The sequence below is a fragment of the Canis aureus genome, chromosome 24 (assembly GCF_053574225.1).
Source record: "Canis aureus isolate CA01 chromosome 24, VMU_Caureus_v.1.0, whole genome shotgun sequence".
Classification (NCBI taxonomy): Eukaryota; Metazoa; Chordata; class Mammalia; order Carnivora; family Canidae; genus Canis; species Canis aureus.
In genome coordinates this window covers 13,294,065-13,309,950 of record NC_135634.1, presented here as the reverse complement: position 1 = coordinate 13,309,950, position 15,886 = coordinate 13,294,065, and the positions used below count along the sequence as shown (strand labels likewise).

Below are 15,886 nucleotides of genomic sequence, written 5' to 3'. Positions count from 1 at the left end.
CTGGTCTAGTTCAACCGAAAACAGCTAGACACTCCTGTCTGCTTCTGCATTGCATCTATTGTCATATGCTATTTTGTTGAAGTATAGGAAGAACACACAGGTGTGCTATAAAAGGGAGGGGTATTTTAATAACATTTTCAGGTAATTGTGACTAGTTTAGTACTAACCAACACTCAGCAAATGGCAGATTTTTTTAAAGAGTGGTTGCAATGTAAAATCTGAAATGCTAATCAGAGACATTTTCATACTGATACATTAAAACCCATTAGTTTACCTTACATTTCCAATGATCTTTTCGCATTCCTTGCTTTGTAATATTATGTGTTTGGTCATCTGAAAATAGGGCTCCCTCAGGCCTATCCAAATGTTGACACATTTAATTGTATAAAACAATACAATCTGATCTGGTGATCTGTTCACAGCATCAATGATCGAATCAGAAAAGTAAGTTGTAGGAAGCTGTCAGGCTCACAGCAATGGATACAAGTTTTCTAAAATTATAATTTTTACTTAAAACTTCAAATTTTCATTGGCAACATTGTCAGTTGTTTCCCTTGAAGTAGCAGTAGTCTGGTGAAGTTATCAGAAAATGTCAGCCAGGGGTGCCTCAATGGCTCAGTTGGTTAAGTGTCTGCCTTCAGCTCAGGCCATGATCCCAGGGTCCTGGGATCAAGCCCCACATTGGGCTTACTGCTGATCAGGAAACCTGCTTCTCCCTCCCTCTCTCTGCCTGCCGCTCCCCGTTTGTGTTCTTTGTGTCAAAAAGATAAATAAAAATCTTTTTTTAAAACGTCAACCAAATACTCAACTCTGAATAGCCATAGTTTGTCTGTTGTTCTTTCCAGGAAGAATAGTGTTCAATGGGAAAAAGTGGTGGTTAGTTCAGCTTTCAACTCAAACAACAGAACAGGTGCTTTTCCTCCAATTATTATACTGTATATACACAAGTATTTTATGCATAGTTCCCATTTTATGACACGCAATTTATTAAAAAGATGTGTATTCAGGGATGGAGATTAAATAAAGCTAATGATTCTAACTGCCCTTATTAAGCATATTATTAAATGAACAAGCTTTTCTTTTTTTTTTTTGTCCTAAGAGTACATGGTAGTGAAAAGTACAATAATGACCAGTGCCACAGTCCTGATTCATGGTAAAGCTCTAGGCTGTTTTTTCCATTATTGCTTTTGCATCATCAGAGAAACGTCAATGCAATATAAATGACAAACAATGTCTCGACACTACTCTGAAAATAATTTTCAGGACCTCACACATCCCTTGCAAAGGTCTCAGGGACGCCTGGGTGGCTCAGTGTTTGAGCACCTGCCTTCGGCTCAGGTTGTGATCTCATGTCCTGGGACCGAGTCCCACATCGGGCTCCCTGTATGGAGCCTGCTTCTCCCTCTGCCTCTGCCTCTGTGTCTCTCATGAACAAATAAATAAAAATCTTAAAAAAAAAAAGAGTCCATAGATTAGACTCTAAGAGCATGTGGAATATGAGAAGAGAAGCTATAAAGCAGAGCAAGGGAGATGAGATGCTTTGTACCTACTAGGTGCCAATCCTGTACAAAATGGAAAGAATGTTCTACATTCATTTTCTCATGTGGAATTATAAATACAAGCTCCTCTTAAGGAAGTATCCGTGCTTCCACTTTAAGGACAAAGAAACAGACTTTAGGAAATGATAGAACATAGAACCTAGTCTGTCTGAATCCAAACCTCATGTTTTTTCCCCATGGGAGAAAAATGTATCTTCTTTCTAGCTTTGATTTAGGGACCCTCTTGCAAAGTACCTGCCCCCTCACTCCTGCTATGATAAGCCATGCCCCTACAGTATCTTTTAGCTTGTTTCTATGTCTGGGCAAGCCTTTGACTCTACCAGTGAAACTACTTCTCTTACTACCAGTTATCTAAGCCAGAGGTGACAAGAATGGGAGGTCTTTCCCCCGCACCTGATAAGTCCCTATTGAACATTAATAATCTTTACTTTTAAAAAAATAATCTTTACTTTTCCATAAGCCTAGAATTAGCCTCAGAAACGTCTCAAGTCAGGTCCAGGTAGCCATAAACAATCAAACAAATTGATCAGAGCTAACAAACAAAATTTGTCAGCTCTCATCTCTAAATCATTACAAAGCACATGTATGGGAACAGAACGTGAACCTCTTCCTGCCTTATAAATACAAAATATAAGTTTGCCAGGAAGAGATGTGGACAGCTCTAAATGATGGTTACCCAGAAAAAAATAACATAATCATTAAGAGTAAGGATTGTTGACCCCAACTGATCAATCTGTCTCCCTGAATTTATTACAAGTTCAAGAGTCCACAAGATGTGTCCTACCTACTGCAAAATGCTACATCGTATCTGTTTCCACTTTTCCAAATTGTGCTTTACTGTCTAAACATAACTGGGCTTCTGTAAATCACTGCAACATGTTCCCATCTGAACGCTTTTGGTATTTGACTAGGTTCTTCCTCATGTTGCACTGGCCTTAACATCTAAGATAGTTCAAGATATTTTAGAAGCTGGAGCAAAAAACAGGATTTGGTAACAAAAATCTGGATGCGATGAGGACATGGTTTAGAGGGCTGAGATTCAATTTGAATGTCTAATCGCATGGTCACAAGCCTGCTTATGCTTCACTATTTTTAGGTAGAAAATCAAATTCTGAAAGGGTGTAATCTTTGCTTCCTTGATTAAAAAGTGGATCTTATCTTGTTCATCCCCCTCGCCAACCTGGCTTCTCAGGATCTCAAATGAAAATTTTTATGGATAAAAGATTATTTTACATAATTATTCTTCACTATGTTTTTCAATTATTCATAGTATTTCAGTCCCCATTACTTTAGTCACCATTACAATGACATTTCCCTGGAGACAAGAATCCTCATTATATACTTTCTATACTAGGAATCCCTAATCAGTTCTCATTTGAAATTGTTCTCCTGTCAGTCTACCAAGACAAAGGGCAAATCAAAAGGAGTTGACTGATACTACATATGGAGTTCCCAACTAGAGCCTCACACATAGAGGGTGGATCCATGTGTCCTCTTAGCTCGGAAAATTTCTCTCATTTTACTAAGTCACATTTCTATTCATTTGTTGACCTTATTTTCTAAAGCTATTGGATGACTTTAATTTGAGTTTTTAAAGTTGTTATTCACCTCTGTGCCTTCACAGAAGTTAAAATACCTTCTGCCTAAAATATTTCTGCCTAAAATACCCCTACTACTTATTTTATGGTCAAAGTGTTACTCTCTCATCAAGTCCAACCTCCTCTGTGAAGCTTCCTTTTTGTACAGGGGTTAGTCATTCATCCACTCCCTTCCTCTAATGTAGATGCATGGCATCATCCATGGAATGCCCATACTCTTCACGTTCAGTGTCCTCTATTATATCACTTAGAATATTGGAATGCACTAATTTTTTTCTCCCACCAAACTCTTTGTGGAGTCCTTGAGGGCGAGGGTCATGTTTTATTCATGTTTATAGTCTCATCACTCAGAACAATACCTGATTTAATCTAGATGCTAATAAATATTGAATGAATTTTGAGTTTTCTTTCTTTCTACATTTACTTCGCATTTTTTTTAAGTTTCAATGCTTTTCTTATTCTTCTTGCATTAATGATTTCAAGGTAGAGACAAATTGACCATTAGAGCATCAGGAAACCACTCTGGTTTTCAGATGTGTATGATAGAGCTAGGGACACAAACCTATCTTAAAAGCCTGTAGTAAAAATAAACGCCTTACTCTCTTTAGAGGAAAACACTAAATAAATGGAGGTTCACTTTGAAAATCCATTTGGCAATCTTTTATGAAGTTAGACCCACACCTACCTATAGTCAAGCAATGTTAAATCTGGGTATTTTCCCAAGAGAAATTAAAACACACAAAATGTTTGATAGTTTTATGCATAGCATCAAAAATTTGCAAACAACCCAATTTCCATCAAGAGAAGAATGTATAAATAATTTGTAGTATATTCACACAGTGGAATACTACTTAGTATTAGAAAAGGAATTGAACTAGGATGCCTGTGTGGCTCAGTGGTTGAGCATCTGCCTTTAGCTCAGGTCGTGATCCAGAGTCCTGAGATCGAGTCCCATATCGGGCTCCCTGCAGGGAACCTACTTCTCCCCTTGCCTATGTTTCTGCCTCTCTCTATCTCTCACAAATAAATTAATAAAATCTTAAAAAAAAAAAAGGAATTGAACTATTGGTACATATGACATGATGGAAATCTCGAAAACAAGCCAAACAAAAAGAGCAAACAAGAGTACACACTGTATAACACCATTTATGTGAAATTTAAGAATAGGCAAAACTAATCCATAATTACAGAAATCAGAATATTGAATGGCTCTGGTGGGGGAGGACTGGCTGGAAAGGAACACCAGGGAATTTTCCACAGGGACGGCAATACCCTACATCTTTGTTGGGAATATCGGTTATAAGGTTTTATTTTATTTTATTTTTTTTTTTATGATAGGCACGCAGTGAGAGAGAGAGAGAGGCAGAGACATAGGCAGAGGGAGAAGCAGGCTCCATGCACCGGGAGCCTGATGTGGGATTCGATCCCGGGTCTCCAGGATCGCGCCCTGGGCCAAAGGCAGGCGCCAAACCGCTGCGCCACCCAGGGATCCCCGGTTATAAGGTTTTAAAAGTTAGTCAAGGGGATCCCTGAGTGGCTCAGTGGTTTAGCGCCTGCCTTTGGCCCAGGGCATGATCCTGGAGTCCCGGGATCGAGTCCCTCATCAGGCTCCTGGCATGAAGCCTGCTTCTTCCTCCTGTGTCTCTGCCTCTCTCTCTCTTTCTCTCTATGTCTATCATAAATAAATAAATCTTTAAAAAAAATAAAAAATAGTCAAAAATCATCTACTTGTGTACCTAGGATCTGCCCATTTTAGTGTTTACATTTAAAAAATCTAATTCAGTCTCTCACTCTCTCATGTATACACACACATACATATATCATGATGCTGTTCAATGATTTATTATTCAATTAAGTCACGAACAATGTACAAAGTCTAAAATGGTGGGCCACAGCAAGAACACATTTAATTTTGGATTTTTTGTACTAATGTTTTTATGTTCTTATTTATTATTTTCTTAGGCTAACAGTAATACAATTTTGGTTACACTTAGCCTGGACCAACTCATGAGAGGCGTAAATAACAGAATATACTAAAAAACAGTACTGACTTAGAATTAAATTTTTCCTATGACAAAGATTTTTTTAAGTCACCTAAAATAGAATTGCAAATACTTTGGTCAGAGACATTTGGATTTGCTTTATAACTTAAACATCTTTCTAAATTCCTAACTACATAGATAATAAAGCTATGATAGGTTAATGTTTAGGAAACAAAAAGATGAGAAAGAATGAGCCATCTGAAAGGCAAAGGCAAAAGGGTGCACAAAGGCCCTGAGGCTAGAAAGACCTGGCTTGGGTTAGAGAACTACAGAGGGCAGTGAGAACTCCAATGAACTGGGGCAGGAACCAAGTGAACCTGGAAAGTTAACCAAGAACTGCTTTATGCAACCTTGTAAACCAAGGTAATGAGTTTAAATTTTATTCTAAGAGTAATAGAAAGCCGTTGGAGGACTTTGAGCAAAGCCATGATATAATCAGGCTCACATTTCTACAAGACCATTTTTGACTACTATGTAGAAAATGTCAGCCAGGGGCGCCTGGGTGGCTCAGTTGGTTAAGTGTCTGCCTTGGCTCAGGTCATGATCTTGGGGTCCTGGGATTGAGCAGAGTCCGGACTCTCTGCTCAGTGGGGAACCTGCTCTCTCTCTTCCTCTGCCCCTCCCTATACTTGTGCTCACGGTCTCTCAAAATAAATAAATCTTAAAAAAAAAAAAAAAAATGATGGAGCAGAAGCAAGAGAGAAAGAAGTGACCTTGACGGGTCCATTGCTAGTTCAGGCAAGAGATTCCAGTGGTGGTAGTAGAGATGGAAAAAAGTAGGCCATCTGTAGATATATTTTACAGGTGGAACCGGACAAAATTTGCTGATGGATATGGTAGGGCAAAGGAAAACTTAAAAATGAAACCAAGGTTTCTGGTTTATGTTATTTACTCACATTGAAAATACTGGACTGAAAACAGGTTTGGAGATGGAAAACCTAAGTTTTATTTTGGACCCATTAACTTTGAGATACTGAAAAGTATCCAAGAATAGATGTTACCCTGAATAGTTTTGAGAAGAGTCTTGAATGTAAAAAAGTTAATCTGGTAGTAAGCAGGATAGAGATGAAATTTAAAATTATAAGTATTCATGGAATTCCCTAAGAAGAGATAGAAAGTGAAGAGCAGGGGAACTAGTCCAAGTTCTGAGGAAGTCTTTTATTTATAGGATAGGACAGGAAGAATAAAGAAACCCAGTAAAACAGGATGTGGAGTGGTCAGAAAGGGTAGTGTTTCATGGAGGGAATGGCCAAAGTTTCTGAGAGATGAAGGAAGACATAAACAGAGAATATCTTTTGGTTTTGGGAACATAGATGCAATTTTAACGGCATAACTGGGGTAGAAGTCAGATGAAACTGAAAACAGAATGGGAGATGAGAGATCATAATGTTCAGCAATGACATTGCTGAAATCTGACAGTTTTTAATGTACAAAAACAGTAATTTCAAGGATTCCTTTTTTTAAAAGTTTTATGGAAGAAAACATGGAGCAGTATAGAAGGGAAAATGAGTCAAGTAGGGCCAGGAAGGTGGAAGGAAAGGGTTGTGGGTTTTAGATGGAAAGACCAAAGCATGCTTGTACATCAATAAAAACGAAGCAATTATCAGCTGAAAAAAGGTGAAGAAAAGGGATGGAAGACTTGGTTATCGAAGAAAAATGTGAAATAACCTTTACAAAGTGTAGATACGTAAACTAACTCTAGAACTGCAGTGGGACTATTAGGCACCACTTAAGAATTGTTGATCACGAGTGTACGATCAAATGCCTACAGAGATAAGACAAGTAAACAACTGAAGCAGGCTCAGTGGACATGAAACTCAAGAATATATATCCAATCTAAATGGGGTGGCCACTGGATTGCTGCCACCAAAACTGTCAATCCTATGTCGCCACATCCTCTGATTTTTCAAGAGGAGCCAGAAATCTTGTGATGTATCTTAATTTTAAAAACTCTTTATATTGATTGAAACAGAGGTTGCATTTACCCAAGGCTGTCCATTTGTTAGAGGAGAGTGATCTGGAAAACTGACTTGAGTTAGTTGAGATGGAGTGACTGTGATGATGAACTATTAAATTAAGCTAGGTGAAGAATATAGAAACTAAAGGGAGTTAATGGTTAACAGCGAAGGTGGAGGAGTCAAGGTATTAAAGGAATTGATGAAGACTGGCTCCTGATACCTCAAGTTCTTGAGCAACTGAGCTCAAGGCTAGAGACTAAAGCCACAGAATGTATACAATCAAGATGTTGGGGCCTATGTTGTTTTTAGAAATTACACATTCCAGATACATCAGGGGAGTACAACAAATAAATGCAGAAAGATCAATGGGATAGCATTATTTAAATTCAAACATGTTAAGATCTTTGTTGCTTCGCTGACTTTTAGAAAATACATCATAAAACTATAATGAGAAAACCATCAAATTCCAGTATTGGGACATTCTACGAATACCTGACCAGTACTCCTCAAATGTCAAGCTCATCAAAAACAAGGAAGTCTGAGAAAGTGCCACGGCATAAGGAGACATCGTAACTACATGTAACGCGGTGCCCTGGATGGAATCCTAATATCAAAAGCATATTAGGTAAAATCGGGGAAATCTGAATAAACAGGGGATTTTAGTTAATAATGCACAAAATTGGTCCACTAATTGTAACAAATGTACCATACTAATGTAAAATGTTAGTAGGGGAAACTGGGTACCAGGTACACAGAAATTCTTTGTACGATTTTCTCAAAAAAAAAGTTTTTAAATGTATCAAACACTGCTCTAAAAAACACACTTTATTAAAAAATACATATCAGAAAACCGTAATGAATAAAACAACCGCTACCTACAAATTCCATACTCAGTTTGCTTAATAATGGTCAAAACAGTAAAAGCCTCTTTTACTACTTCATGATTCCTTCCCTACCGGACATGAAATTTCTAAATTCGATTTTTACTCCCTTTTATTTCTTGACTCCTTCCACTCATCTGCATATATACCTAAGCAACACATGGTACTGTTTTACATGTTTTAAGATTCTATGTATATAAGTTGTCACACTATGTACGTCCTACATCTTGCTCTTTTTTTGCTTCGTATTTCTGGGTCCAGTATTGATGGACTGGCACAGTTCCGTTAAAGTATTTGTTCTCTTCCGTGGATCTTGCTAATTTCTTGCTTCTACTGACAGTGCTGGCTTACATGCCAAAGTTTCTACAAGCTACACACTCAGGAGCAGAACACTAGGGTAGACTATTTGAAATTTTGCCAAATCGTTTTCAAAATGGACGTAACATTTACGCACACACCGGCAAGAGCGTGGTGTATCTTGACTCATAAAGGAAAAAAAAAATCGAAAGACATACAAACTGGAATAATACGTTTGCCTCATTTACAATCTGTCTCTCGTGTCCACGTAATCATTTCTGCAAACAAACACAGAGCAGCTCCTAGCCCCGCAAAGGCGCAAAGGCGCCATCACACCAACCTCTCCCGGGCCCCCGGGGACGCCGACGCCAACGCCGACGCCGACGCCGACGCCGACGCACGCGCGCTTCCGGCGTAAGCTCAGCGCAAAGGCGAACGTCGGCACGCTCGGGACGTCGGCGTCGTGTTGGACGCCCTGGAAGGCCCCTTTCCGGGCTGTCTGGAAAGCTCCAAATGTCAGCTTGTGTTGGTCTATTGCCTCTTTTCCACAGGAAAGAAAAATATTCTGACAGGCCCTCCTTGTTCTCTGAGCAGGACCCCCTTCCCCAGAGAAGCTGCGTCCGCCTCTCATTTCATTCAGGCAGTGCTGCGGGCAGCCCGTCGGCCCTTGTAAGGAGCGCGCTGCCGCCCCGCCTCCTTCCTTTCGGCCGGAACCGCCATCTTCCAGGTAGGGCCTGCGCGTGGCTCCCGGCGCCGCGTGTCCCGTAGACTGGGGTTCTGAGCCTGTAAGCGGTGCTCCCGGCACTGAGGTCCTAGGGAGACGGTGTAGCCTGCCCGGGGCCCACGGGCCGGTGGAGGCGTGGGTGGGGGTGGGGCTGTGCTCATCCGGACTGGGTCTCCAGGGCCGGGGGCTGAGCGCCAGGCCGCGCCCTGCGCGGGGAGAGACTCGACGAGAGCGGAGCCCAGGCGCTGGGCCGAGGCAGCTCGGTCGTTCTGGGAAGGGACTTGTTTTCCCCGTGTCCCCACGGCTTCAGCTTCGGCCTTCTGGGCCTCGGACCAGGTTGTGCGGGGCCGCGGGGCCCAGTCCTTTGCGGCCTCTTCAGTGTGGGGTTCTGGCCTCTGCCGGGAAGCCTGGACTTGTGATGCTCGTGGTTAGGGGCTTCGGGAGCGGGGGCCGGCTGAGGGGCTGTACCCTCCGCGAGGCCTGGTTGTGTGAGGAAACCTGGGCGCGCGGCCCGACACCGAATGCTTGCCTTGCACGGTGAGAGCCCCAGACCAGCGCGGCGTCGGCGCGTGACAGCATCCGGCGGTTTTAATGTGGGCCTCAAGTCGCCTCGGACAAACGGAAAGTGCTTTCAGGTTGCCGCGAGCGTTCTGTTAACGTCGGGGCAGCATGTGGATAGCTGTGTGTCCCGTTTGGAACTTTGGGGGAAAGTCCGTTGCTATTTATCCTTAGTTTTGTTTTGCTTTGTTTTCCTTTTCTTTCTTTCTTTCATCTCGTTTATAAATGTTCCCTACCAGAGGTGAGCAAACTGCAGGTTGCATTTTATAGTGGATCCTGTCTGGTACTATTGCAGAATCTAAAAGCATCACTGTTTCCTACGTTTATTATTGTGTTGGTTCGCGGTGGGGCAGATTTTTTTCTTTACTGGGGAAAATGGGTCTGGTGGAAGGAGAATGAACTCTGCAGTCAGGAATTCCTTCGCATTTCTGAATCTGCCACTTAGTGACTCCATGAAGCGATTTTGACCTGCAGAGTCTCTCTCCCTGTTTATGAACTTGATACTTCTGGTATGAGTTGATGCAAATGTAGAGAATCTGAGAATTAAAGCAGGATATGGGGCTCTTAATAGATGCTTAGTTGCTTTTTTAAAAAGTAATGGATGCGTCTGTTGTAACAATGATTCGGCCTCGGTGGGTTAGGGGAAACCTTGTGTCTCCTTACCTTCCATGCTAAAGGAGTAAGGTACTTTGGAGTCCTTTGAAATGATGTCAGTAAGAGACTGATTTATATTACAGTGCCTTCAGGTTAAGCCTGACTTTAACGTAGATTTGCCTTGTAGTAGGAATAATTCTCAATAGTGGTAGTTCTGCCCTCAAATGACCTAAAGGAATAAAATGTCTATAAGGGAAGGGGTTTAATCCACCATGTGAAAGTGAAGGGCTGAGTTGTCTTAACTCCAACAATAAATTAACCAACTAGTTAGTGATTCCAGTGCCTTTAGCATTCTGGGCTGGGTTCTACCACGAATAGCATGGTTTCAGAAGTTTGGATGTGTTTTTTTATATTCTAATAGGGAAAGTACTGGTGTGGGTTCTAAATTCCAGTTCTGCTATCTAGTAGCTTTACTGTTAATATAAATTCGGCAGTTTTGCCAGAAATCTTATGTGCCAAAATGATGGGGTTTTACCAATTATAAGAAATACTGATTGGTGAGTCAGCTTGCTACTTTTCTTAATTCTGTTGCTCCTATAGTGCAAGCATTAGACGTTTATAGGATTGTTTTTTGTTTGTTTGTTCGAAAAGACAAATGTCAATTTTGCGTTTGCATTTCACTTTTATGCTTTCTATTTTCAGTAATTCGCCAAAATGACCAACACAAAGGGAAAGAGGAGAGGTACCCGCTATATGTTCTCTAGGCCTTTTAGAAAACATGGTAAGTAGATTTATCCTCTTAGAGAGCAAACATAGTGTACAGTCATACAATGCATTCTTACTAAATGACATTAATTAATGGCACCTTCCTAACTTATTTTTGTAATAAATGAAAAGCATGAATTTCATATAGTAATTTCTTACCAGCAAGATTTAAAAATACAACTGTCAAAGATAAGTATGTTGAAAGCTAGTAAGCTTACGTGTTTCTTTTATACTCTACACTTTTTAATCTTGATACTAACTATACTGATTTTTTTGGGTGCAGGAGTTGTTCCTTTGGCCACATACATGCGAATCTATAAGAAAGGTGATATTGTGGACATCAAGGTAAATTCTAAAGTTGGGTAAATAGCCTACAGAATAGTATTAGAAGGTAGAAAAGTTTAGTCTGGTATTGGAATTCAAATACTGATGTATGTTGAATCTGTTGGCCTTTTTTCCTAAATTGGGAAAATCTTCAGTCCAAATAAGAGCTCATAAATGTAGAATGGCTAACTTAACTTTCAGAAACCAGGGTTATTTAAAGTGCTGTTCTTGAATCTAAGAACTTTTGTCGTTACTTGTTAACAGGTTGTGGAAAAACCAAGAGTTTGTTGACGTGGAAAGGGGTAATAGCTTAGTGCAAAATTCAATTGTTAATGGAGATGGAGGGTTTTTTGTTTGTTTGTTTTGTTTTTTAAACAAATTCTGATCTTTTGTGACCAGTATTCAAATGTGTCCTGATACTCTGGAGCTTAATGATGATTGTCTTTTTGATTGCTTGAAGCAATGTGAAAAACACATTTCACCGGCTCTGAAAGCTCTTGAGTTGCCTTTAAAAGAAAATTTTAGAATATCTTAGTTACTTTAATAAGAGTCCAGATATAAAGGGAAGGGGACATTGCTGGCATAACTTTCATCTCCTTTCTTAACAGGGAATGGGCACTGTTCAAAAAGGAATGCCCCACAAATGTTACCATGGCAAAACTGGAAGGGTCTACAATGTTACTCAGCATGCTGTTGGCATTGTTGTAAACAAACAAGTTAAGTAAGTAATACCAGGATTCTTTCTCGCTGATCAGTATCCCCTCATACCTACCCCCTTTTCACTTTGCCAATTGGACTTATGTCTTTATTGGTCATTCAAGTGGGGCAAATGAAATATCCTTTTAAAACTCAAGCAAACTGGGTGTTTGCCTTGTATCCTGTCAGAGGAAACAAATTGAACTAGACTTAAGTAAGGGAAAGTTTGATTAGCATTTGGTGATAAGCAGTTCGAGTTTTCGGAATATAAAAGTATAATTAGTAAGTTTAGATCTGGTTTTGGTTAAATAATATATCAAGGTCTGTCACCTCATCAAAGGAAAGCTTAAAAGTTGGGGATTTTGAGGGCATATATGTGACACAATCGGTTAAGTGTCTGACAGTTGGTTTTGCCTCAGATTGTGGGATCCAGCCCCGAGTCAGGCTCCATGCTTAGCATGGAGTCTGCTTAAGACTCTTCCTTTGGTCCCTACCCCCAGTAAATAAATAAATCTTTTGTTTATTTATTTTTAGAGAGAACGTGAGCAGCGGGGAGGGGCAGAGGGAGAGGAGAGAGAAAATCTCCAGCAGACACCTCATTCAGTGCAAAGCCCAACCTGGGGCTCGATCTCATGACCCTGGGATCATGACCTGAGCCAAAACCAAGAGTCAGACACTCAACCAACTGAGTCACCCAGGCACTCCTGTAAATAAATCTTTTTTAAAAAGTGGAGATGTTTGCTTCAAGGCCTCTTCCAGTACGATTAATGGTTATAAATTATCCATCACCTTGCTGAGTAATCCTATCTCTTGGTAAAAGGTTCGTGGTTTATTTAATAAATGAAACTACCAAATAAAATTGGACTGTTATATTTTTGCCAAAGCAGTTACAGGAATGTTTATTCTCCCCAGGGGCAAGATTCTTGCCAAGAGAATTAATGTCCGCATTGAGCATATTAAACACTCAAAGAGCCGAGATAGCTTCCTGAAGCGTGTGAAGGAAAATGATCAGAAAAAGAAGGAAGCCAAAGAGAAAGGTACTTGGGTCCAACTGAAGCGCCAGGTGAGTGCTTGACACAGATGGTTTCTTGGTATTGACCTTGGGAATTTTAAAACTTGCTCCAGTGATAGTTTTCTTTTATATGAAAGTTAATGAAAAAAAGTTGATGAATTGAGTATGTTACTTGTTTCTGAGAGCACTTTGAAATTGATTACTGTGCTTGATATAATTGTTCTTTGCATTTTTTTTTAATAGCCTGCCCCACCCAGAGAAGCACACTTTGTGAGAACCAATGGAAAGGAGCCTGAACTGCTGGAACCCATTCCCTATGAATTCATGGCATGATAACTGTAAAAAAAATAAAAGACCTCACGATTGTAAAAGTGTTTCTCTTAATTGAGTAGGAGTGTGGTTGGTGTCCTTTCACTTAAAAAAATATTTAAAGCAAACTCTTGTTCTAATTCATTGGGTGATATTTTTATTCAAGGTGGGAGGTGGTTTATTGTACAACAGAGTATGCTTAATTGGTTAGAAAACTGCCAGGTATTACTTTGAAAATATTTATAGTAGTTGGGAAATAGTCCCTTTAAATCCCTAAGGGAAAAAAAAATTAAATACATGAAAGGTTACCTATCACACTCATTACATTTAAGTTCAGGGATAGCTACGAGTACTTGTAATTGTATCCTGTCATACATAGCTGTGTTTTGAGGATAAAGAACTTGCCTTTGAAGTCAACTACTTATAAATAGATTGTTTAAAGCACTGGTCTGGTTCCTACCAAATTGTTTTCCCTGTCATTTCCTGTCACAATTTTCCTGTATGGTGCTTTAGCTCTTAGGAAAACTTTGTTTTCTTGGAGGTGTTCTTTCTTACCCCAATTCTTTTGCACTTTCCTTTGCCTGAAATACTTACACTTTAAGTTGCTGAATTTTCTCATTTCATCTTGAGTGTCATAGGTGAAACTTCCCTGATAAGAGTATCTTAAGGAGAGGAATGAAAGTGCTTGGAATCAGGAGAAAAATTATTTCTGATTTGGGATAGTAGAATAAAGTCCTTACACCTGTTCCCACTACAGATGTGTTTGCTTTTTTTATGATGTTTATAATTTTTAACATGTTCTCCATTAAATCTGATGTTAGAGACTTAGTAAACTTTGCCCTCCTAGGTACTGGCACATAATAGGCATTGCATAAATGTTCTTTGAATTGAGGTTTTTTGTTTTTTAATGAGCAGATGTTTTCTATTTCTGTGTTTAACCTTGTTTTCCTGTGGATTTTATCAAACTAGAATGTTTTGGATTTTAGAGGGCTCCTAACCATTTTGTAATTGGGATTACTAAGTCTCCCACATGATGTGGAAAGATCAGGAAACCTCAAACTTTATTTTCCAGCAGTTTGTGATAACCTCACTTTCTGTTGGCCCATGTAAAATGAGGGTGTTACCTATGTGTATATAGGGATTGAACCAAATGATTCCCAGATGTCCTTTGTGCACTTAGTGTCTATGACTGTTCCCCTGATCACCAGATGACATAATTGTGACAAAAGATATGGCAGAGGATAAAATCCTCAGTTCAGGAGGGCTGGTGAAGGTGAAAATATTGAGCAAAAGAAAGTCTGTAAATAGAACTGGCTTAGGGAAGTTCTTAGGGCAGATCATCAGAAAATTGAACTCTTCCATCTGCTGTACAGTGTGCCAATTTTCTAATGCGCTGTTAATGGCAATAATGGAACTGTGATCTACATAAAACATTTTTGGTAATGGGGTTTCCTGGGTGGCTCAGTCCGGCTTTATGAGAGACAGATAGGTGGAGGGAGAAGCAAGCTCCCTGCAGAGAACCTGATGCAGGATTAGATCCCTGGACCTAAACTTGAGCCACACACCCTTTCTAAAATAAAATCTTTTAAAAACCTTTGGTATTGGATTAGGCTTTTAAAATAGTTATTCTCACAATAGAGTTAAAGACATTTTCCTGAGTCTCGATTAGTTTTAAGTTGCTTTCCTGTTTTTTTTTTACAATTTTTTTTTTTTAAGATTTTATTCACAAGAGACAGAGAGCGGAAGAGACATAGGCAGAAGCAGCTCCATGCAGGGAGCCTGATGTGGGATTCGATCCTGGATCCCAGGATCACGCCCTGAGCAAAAGGCAGACGCTCAACCTCTGAGCCACTCAGGCATCCCTTAAGTTGCTTTCCTAAAGGGTTATAGCAGTTGGTACTCTGAATTAGTGAAAGAAAGTGCTTGTCTGCACTCTTATCAGCTCTGGTTATTATAATTCAGTCTTTGGTAATTCTGTGGAAGGAAATACTGCATTTTTTTAAAGTTGGCTTCAGCTTCTGGTTTTTTTTTTTTTTCTTTTATTTATTCACGAGATACCAGCAGAAGGAGAAGCAGGTTTCATGGCAGGGAGCTTGACCTGGGACTCGATCCCAGGTCTCCAGGATCTCGCCCCGGGCTGAAGGTGGCGCTAAACCGCTGAGCCACCTGGGCTGCCCCTGGTTTCCTTTTCTGCAATCTGCTGGATCTTATTTCTCTGACCTCCAGATTCTGAAGTGCGTTATATTCAAGCCCTGCATCATATGGTCAGTGCCCACCTTTCTGACCTATTTCCAGCTCTAAAGTCCTGTTCACTTATGCTAGCTTTGCAATGCCTCAAATAGGCCAACTATACACTTGCTTCAGCTTTTGTAGGCTTAAGCTTAAATAGGATTCCCATTGTCCTCTATTTTCAGTCTCCAGTTTTTCCAAGACTGTCACAACACTAAACTGCTTCCTCTTGCTCTATCCTTTTTTTCTTTAAAGTACTTAACCAGTGCCGGTAAGTTTCATTTTGTTGGGGAGTCTTTTTAATCAACATTCTTGAGGTAGGGAATACTTAACTATTACC

At 40.0% G+C, this 15,886-nt stretch overlaps 1 protein-coding gene, 1 long non-coding RNA gene and 2 other non-coding genes across 9 annotated transcripts in view; 3 read left to right on the top strand and 1 right to left on the bottom strand.

Moving 5' to 3' along the window:
• Nucleotides 1-9,870, bottom strand: part of LOC144295801 (uncharacterized) — a 46,340-nt gene extending 36,470 nt beyond the window's left edge. Inside the window, exon 1 of the long non-coding RNA XR_013362887.1 lies at nucleotides 8,554-9,870. This is a non-coding gene — a long non-coding RNA (uncharacterized LOC144295801). The remainder of the gene's footprint in view (nucleotides 1-8,553) is intronic.
• RPL21 (ribosomal protein L21) lies at nucleotides 8,797-14,071 on the top strand. Of its 6 annotated transcripts, none has more exons than XM_077868304.1 (6): nucleotides 8,797-9,062; nucleotides 10,914-10,992; nucleotides 11,260-11,321; nucleotides 11,909-12,021; nucleotides 12,909-13,059; nucleotides 13,252-14,071. In XM_077868304.1, exons 2-6 carry the CDS (start codon nucleotides 10,926-10,928, stop codon nucleotides 13,339-13,341), a joined length of 483 nt encoding a protein of 160 aa, XP_077724430.1. In that variant the 5' UTR covers nucleotides 8,797-9,062; nucleotides 10,914-10,925; the 3' UTR covers nucleotides 13,342-14,071. The 6 variants fall into 6 exon arrangements, with proteins under 6 accessions (XP_077724430.1, XP_077724432.1, XP_077724434.1 ...); XM_077868306.1 differs by lacking the exon at nucleotides 8,797-9,062 and adding an exon at nucleotides 9,099-9,120; XM_077868308.1 differs by lacking the exon at nucleotides 8,797-9,062 and adding an exon at nucleotides 9,243-9,395.
• LOC144296673 (small nucleolar RNA SNORD102) lies at nucleotides 11,726-11,796 on the top strand. The gene has a single exon (XR_013363683.1). It is a non-coding gene; the product is annotated as a small nucleolar RNA SNORD102 (small nucleolar RNA).
• LOC144296678 (small nucleolar RNA SNORA27) lies at nucleotides 12,070-12,196 on the top strand. The gene has a single exon (XR_013363688.1). It is a non-coding gene; the product is annotated as a small nucleolar RNA SNORA27 (small nucleolar RNA).
• Nucleotides 14,072-15,886: the final 1,815 nt, after the last annotated feature.

What these genes read in the sequence shown, in the direction of transcription:
- RPL21 (XM_077868304.1), top strand. Translation starts at nt 10,926, where the DNA reads ATGACCAACACAAAGGGAAAGAGGAGAGGTACCCGCTATATGTTCTCT. An exon ending in TAGGCCTTTTAGAAAACATG is followed by an intron (nt 10,993 to 11,259) that starts GTAAGTAGATTT and finishes TTTTGGGTGCAG; the next exon opens with GAGTTGTTCCTTTGGCCACA. An exon ending in GGGTCCAACTGAAGCGCCAG is followed by an intron (nt 13,060 to 13,251) that starts GTGAGTGCTTGA and finishes TTTTTTTAATAG; the next exon opens with CCTGCCCCACCCAGAGAAGC.